The sequence below is a fragment of the Octopus bimaculoides genome, chromosome 10, assembly GCF_001194135.2.
Source record: "Octopus bimaculoides isolate UCB-OBI-ISO-001 chromosome 10, ASM119413v2, whole genome shotgun sequence".
Lineage (NCBI taxonomy): Eukaryota > Metazoa > Mollusca > Cephalopoda > Octopoda > Octopodidae > Octopus > Octopus bimaculoides.
In genome coordinates, this window is record NC_068990.1 from 45,844,773 (window position 1) to 45,851,953 (window position 7,181).

A 7,181-nucleotide genomic window follows, 5' to 3' on the forward strand; every position below is an offset into this window, starting at 1 on the left:
TTCCTATCATAGTAGGTGCCTTAGGTATAATAGAAAAATATTCAGACAAATACATAACAAAAACACCAGGACTCACAAATATATATAACATACAGAAAATTGCACTACTGGGCACTGCACACATCCTACGCAAAACACTTTCAATACAGTAAGCATAAGAGCACCACAGCAAACCACAGCACATACCCAAGGCACACAGAGCTGCGCTCGGTAGTGAAGTGAAAGCACGTTATAAAAATAAAACTACTGAACAATAGTAATAATAATAATAATAATAATAATTCTTTCATATTTTGGCAAAAAGCCAGCAAGTTTAGGGGAAGGGCAAGTAAATTACATCAACACCAGTGCTCAACTGTTACTTTTTATTGACCCTGAAAGGATGAAAGGCAAAGTTGACCATGACAGCATCTGAACTCAGAACGTAAAGATGCCAGAAATGCTGCTAAACATTTTGTCCAGCATGCTAATGATTCTGCCAGCTTGCTGCTGCAGCATGCAGCAGCAGCAGCAACAGCAACGACAACAATAACAATCCTTTCTACTAAAGGCACAAGTTGTGGCGACATGATCAGGTAGAAAAAGTGTTACATTGGAAACTGTGCAAAAAGTGGGGGTTAGAGAGAGGCAAGACGTGGTATGAGCACAAACCGTAGAGAGTGACGGAGTGGGAGACTAGCGAAATCCTCTGGGATTTCCCAATCCAAACAGATCAGGTGCTAGAGCATAACAGACTGGACTTAGTAGTGATTGACAAGATGCACCAAATGTGCTATATAGTTGATGTTTCGTGCTCCTTTGACCATGAATAGTCAAGAAGGAAGGCATAAAGATAAAGAGATACAATCCCCTTAAGCATGAAATGGTCCGACTATAGAGAATGAAGAAGGTGAAGATAGTGCCAATTATTGTTGGAACCTTAGGGACAGTATCAGAAGGCATCAAGAGGAATATAAAGGAAATTGGAATAGAGTGCCCAGTAGAACTGTTACAAAAGGTTTGCCTCCCTGGCATGGCCAGAATAATCAGGAAAGTATTAGATAGCTGAAAAGAATGCATAGCATGGCTGCAGGTAGCAAGCCCGCTATACATGCAAGATTCCAGGAGTTCCAATAAAGCTGTGATAAAAAGAAATAATAATAGTAGTAGTAGTAGTAGTAGTAGTAGTAGTAGTAGTAGTAGTAGTAGTAGTAGTAATAATAATTATAATATTGTCTTTTAGGGACAGCAAGGCTTATCAGGAGGGCTCTAAGCATTTGAAAGACTGCCGAAAACTTGTGGATACCTAAGGTTACGGCTAGTAGCCCACTAGCCACATAATTCCTACTAGGAATAAGACCAAACCCGAGCCAAACCAAAATAATGATAATAATGATAATCCTTTCTACTATAGGCACAAGGCCTGAAGTATATTTGATTAAATCAGCCTCAGTACTTGAATGATACTTTTTTTTATCAACCTTAAAAGGGTGAAAGGCAAAATGAAGCTCAGCAGAATTTGAACTCAGAATGTAAAAAGCTACAAGGAAAATAATAATAATAAATCAAAAATAAATAAATAAACAAACAAACTATTCACCTTTGATGGGACTTTCAATGCAACTTTCTAAGACTTCTAATAAAACTGTTGCATTCAAACTGAAGGATGAGAGATCTGAAAGAAAAAAAATAGAAAAACACTATTTAGGGATTACTTTTCATTGAGTAAGAGTCAATTTTTGCTGAAATGCAAAGTAGTTGATAGAATTGAATAAAATATGTTACTGAAAGTCTTATCTTACTGACCCCAGGATAATGGAAATCTGAACTGAATATTTTGAAACATTTATTGCAGCCTTGTGGTGCAGGTATGGCTGTGTGGTTAAGCAGTTAGCTTCCCAACTACATGGTTTTGGGTTTAGTCCCACTGTGTGACACCTTAGGCAAGTATCTTCTACCATCACCTTGGACTGATTCAGTATCCATGCTTGCTTAGGTCAGACAGAACTTTTTGAGGCAGTTTTTCTACAGCTGAATGCCTTTTTTGTTGCCAAACCTTACCTGTTTCCAAGCAAGGTAATGTTTCCCCATGGCCAGGTACGTTTTTCCTGGAAGACTGGAAATAATTGCCATTACTTTTATAATGGAGATGCTGAAGAAAATCTGCCTCAACAAATTCCATCTGACCATGGTAGCATGAAAAAGTGGGTCTTAAATGATGATGGTGGTAGTTGTGATGATGGTGATGGAGGTGGTGATGATGGTGGTGGTGATGATGATGGTGATGGTAGTGGCGATGATAGTGGTGGTAGTGGTGACGATGATGATTCCCCATGGATTTTGGACAAGTTTTAAAAGCTTTCAAACCATCTTACTTGTATCGAATATGGCAGTTTGTCTGCTTCCTTTTTTTTGAAATCCTGACACCCATCCCACCTAAAAATCCCCTGATTTAATTTAAGGCCAACATCCACCAGAACCACTGCTACTGATAAAATAAACTACACAAACATGTGTTTGGGTTGATTTAAATTCAACACATTCCTTTCCAAAACAAATTTGAAACATTGTACTAATTCAAGAAGCCAAGAATTAAAACTCAAGTTAAAAGTAATTAGAAAAGATTTTCTCAAGTCATTTCATTCAATCTGAAATTGCCATTAAAAGGATTTTTTTTCTCAAAGTTTAGTAAATCTATAAACATGAATTACTCTTTGTTCTTGAGCTGATGAGCCTAAATATAAAGAGACTGAGTCTGCATAGCCTTTTGATTGATTCGTCCACATTACTCCATAATGAGCACACGGCCAGTTTCCCAGTTTCTCTAGGAGGTATATACAAATACCTCCCTGGATGGGACGCTGGTCTGTCGTAGGATTACTCATTTTTATGAGGTGAGTGGACTAGAGCAGCATAAAATGAAGTATTTTACTCGAGAACACCATACATCGCCTGGTTAGAAATTGATGCTACAATCTTACGATCATGAGTCCAACACCTCAATGGCTAAGCCATGTGCCTTATGAAACCCTGCAAAATTGTGGAAGTGTGTGTGTGGATGCATGCATGTGTATGTATGTATGTGTGTTTATGTGTATGTATGTGTGTGTGTGTGCGTGTGTGTGTGTGTGTGTGTGTGTGTGAGTGTAATCGTTATTATCTTCGTTTTAATGTCAAACTTTTCCATGCTTGCCTGCGTTAGATGAAACTTGTTGATGCAGATTTTCTATGGCCAGATAACCTTTCTGTTATCAACCCTCACTTGTTGCCAAGTAAGGTAATATTTCTCCATGACTAGACATGTTTCCACAGAATATTGGACATGAAGGATACTACTTGCATGATAGTGACATTTGTTTAGAACTATTACACAAAGTTAATGCAAGGAGACACTGCACATATATTCATGCACGCACACACATATGTGATAGGCTTCTTTAAATTTCTGTCTACCAAATCCACTCACAAAGCTTTGATCAGGTTTGGGTGCCCAAGGTGTCATACTGTGCGACTGAACCTGAAACCGTGTGGATGGGAAGCAAACTACTTACCATACAACCACTCCTCATCTGTTTCTTTGTCTTCTTTTTTTTAACAGCAGCATACATTTTCTATTACCAACAACTTCGCAAGAAGTTGGAATGTATTTTATCATGCTACCAGCACAAGAGAGGATGTCTGGGGAAGGATGAAAGAGTTCCTTCTATACTACAATTTTAGATCTTTACTAAGAGTTACTGTTTGAAGGGTCTGTAACAGAATGCCTACTGTTTGAAGGGTCTGTAACAGAATGCCTAATACTGTAAGTAGACTGCTTTCACAACAGCGCTGTATTTTCTATGAACAAGAGAAAAGTTTAGCTATCAAGGTGCTGATAGCAACAGTCAAAGATTGCTTAACATAAAAACTGTTTCCATTGTATAGAGTGGGCAAGGCCTTTGCAGCCAATTTGAGAATGAAGTTGTCATCACGATGCAACATAGTTTAACTCTTAAGAGTAGTTTATTCTGGCAAGGAAATCGATAGCGAAGTTGTGAGGGTTAGGGTATGCTACAGAGAAACATTCATTTGTTGCATGATAAACTTATCATCTAAGAATGTATGTTGTGATGACCTGGTTAAAATTTACATAGTTCATTGTCTCTTTTTTCGCATATAGTAGGATCACTAGAAATAAATATTAGTTAATTCAGAAACAGCAAAACTAGACAATATTTTCAATGTTTGAAGAAATTTCTACCTCCTGTCCAGTAGCCATTGACTGAAAGAAGTCTAAATGTTTTAAGTACAACAGTTCTGCTCTAAACTTATGAACTAAAGATACATGTTTTGACAGTTTTGCTTCAACTTGCAAAGTTTATAGTCACTATCTCACATATATTATGATTATTAGAAATAATTCTTTATTAATTCATTAACAATAATGAAAATACATAATTTCATAGCTAAGTATTGAAACTTTTAGTGTCTTCAGCAGCCAAAGGCTGAGAGGGAAGTGAGGATATTTTAATAATTGTTTCAAATATATTTATGATAATAATAATAATAAAAACTTGAACTTCTAATTTGTTGTCTCTTGAGGTCTCTGGGTGAGACTTGAAGTCAACTTGTGAGAATACAAAGCAAAAGTCTAACATATAATAATAATAATAATAATCCTTTCTACTATAGGCACAAGGCCTGAAATTTGAGAGAGGAGGGGACTAGTTGATTACATCAACCCCAGTGTTTCACTGGTGCTTAACTGATTAACCCTGAAAGGTTGAAAAGCAAAGTCAATTTCAACAGAATTTGAACTCGGAATGTAGCGACAGACGAAATACCGCTAAGGTTTTTGCCTGATATGCTAATGATTCTGCTAATTTGCTGCCTTAATAAAAATGATGATGATGATGGATGATGATGATGACGACGACGATGATGAAAACGATGACGATGATGAAAATGATGACGATGATGATGATTGTTTTTAACATTTAAAAAAATTGGTATCAAAACACATCCAGGTCAACTGTTGCTCTCTAAACTTAAGAACTAAAAAAAACATATCTTGATTTCTCAGCTATACAAAAGTAATTATAATTGTATTGTCACAGACAAGCACACTAATTTTGTTATACAAGAATATTACAAGGATATAAATACTTTTAAGATGAAATGAAATAGAAATTTGTAAATGTTACCGAAGTGTCGATTATTAGATGATGTTGGTACTAAGTTATCACAAACTGTTTCTCTAATGGCAGGCTTGTGCTCTTGTTTCTGTGCAGTTACCTAATAAAGAATTGAAAAATTTATCAATAAAACAAAATACAATCCAATCCGAAAATATTTGGGTAAAAGATGAACAGGCTTTCATAATATAAATTAATTTCTCATATTGACAAGAGGCCAGAGATTTGTAGAGCAGCATTGTTGATTAGTTCAACCCCAGTTGGCCCTGGAGTCATTCAAACTCAGAATTGCATTGGGAAGTAGTTTTAAACTGCAAGAGACTTTATCTGTTAGTTTAAGAATGACCTTATAACTCATCTAATTGCTTCAATGATCTTATAAATGTTATTGCTCTTCTAGTAATGACCTTAAACTACTTTTCTACCAATGACTTGATAGATTATACTGCTATTCTAAAAAAAGACTTTATAAATTATATTGCTGTTTCAAGGAGAGGAGGCCAAAGAGGAGATTTATGGACATATTCCACATGTGTTTACTAATATCACCCAATGCAGAGTAGGCTTTGCTGGCCACTGCTATCATGCTGAACAGAGATATAGAGGAGGTTTCTTTATTGGCCCCCAAACAATGGTCTCTATATTGATATAAAACCGCATCCTTGTAAAGGAGTCATATAGTTACTCAAATCAGTGTATGTTTGTGTGTCTAGTATGGATTTTACTACCTTTGGAGGGATAAAAAGGAATGTAGGTAGAATTTAAACAAGTAAAAATGGAAACTAAATACCAAAATGCATATCATACAGCCTTCTTTCATATGAAGGTCCATGACTTAGTGGTTACTATGCTGGCTCATAATTGTAAAGTCTTCAGTTTAATCCCAGACTGAGTGGCATATTACATTCTTGAACAAGGCATTTTATTTCATGCTGGTCCAGTCGATCAGCTGAAAATGATTACCATCGATAGCAGCTGGGAGTTTAACTTTGCAATGGGCTAGCATCCCATCTAGGTTGGGGGAAGTCTTGTACACTCCATCACTTAACACCTCAGAAAGTGAGATAAGTACCAGCCTCATGAGCCTGTAGGCACAAGACACACTTTAACCCCAACTATCATTTCAGTATGTACATGCATGTGTGAGAGTGTGTAAGTGTGGTGTGTGTGTGTGTGTGTGTGTGTATATATATATATCATCATCACCATCATTTAACGGCTGTGTTCCATGCTAGTATGGATGGGATGGTACCATAAGAGCCGAAGAAAAAATCCAACAACATCAATATAACATACAAGTCAAAACATGATTTTACAAAATCGTCATTTGCACTGTGTACAGCAAGATCTGAAACTATGATTTACATATTCAGTCTTAATGCATTCCAGCAGATTCAAATACAAATATGAAAGCCACTGTTGTGTGTGTCATAGGAGAGCAACTTCTCCCTTTTATGATGACTGCATGTTCATAACACAGTTTACAAACAAGGGATTCTAGGACACAGGTGTTTCAATATGTTGTATCATGTCAGCCAGAAGTACCTGTCCCTTTAAGTTGAAACAAGCCACTGGCATTGTTTATAATTCCCGTGAACAAAATTGTTTGCTGATCAGTGCTTACATCTGCCAATCAATAAAAAACATTATTTGGATTGTGTAAAGTGAGACATGAAACAATGATAAAATGAAGGGAGACTTAAATTGCATGAGTCTAAGAGTCAAAGATGGTAGGAATGAGATTTAAAAAAAAAACATAATATTTACCTCCCAATCAGCTTTCATATTGTGCAATGTATTTGTAATTACCTTGACATTGTCAACTTGGTTTTCAAGGTCAGCATAAGACATTGGTCTGTCAGAAGAAATAAAGGACAAGATGGTACAAAACTACACCTCAGAACATGCCATCATTATATTTAATGTTAACTTTTGTTTGCTGGCTAGAAAGAAAATACATCACAATTCATGTGACAGACACGCCAAGGTCAAAACTTGGACAAGTAGGCTATAATATATATATATATA

General features: G+C 36.3%; 1 protein-coding gene across 1 annotated transcript in view; it reads right to left on the bottom strand.

Annotated features, from left to right (window-relative positions):
* Window positions 1-7,181, bottom strand: part of LOC106874129 (serine/threonine-protein kinase PLK1) — a 154,977-nt gene that overhangs the window by 18,963 nt on the left and 128,833 nt on the right. Inside the window, exons 7-9 of the mRNA XM_014921746.2 lie at window positions 6,921-7,008; window positions 5,163-5,253; window positions 1,580-1,654 (exon numbers count right to left, since the gene is read on the bottom strand). Coding sequence (XP_014777232.1) covers window positions 1,580-1,654; window positions 5,163-5,253; window positions 6,921-7,008 — 254 coding nt within the window. The remainder of the gene's footprint in view (window positions 1-1,579; window positions 1,655-5,162; window positions 5,254-6,920; window positions 7,009-7,181) is intronic.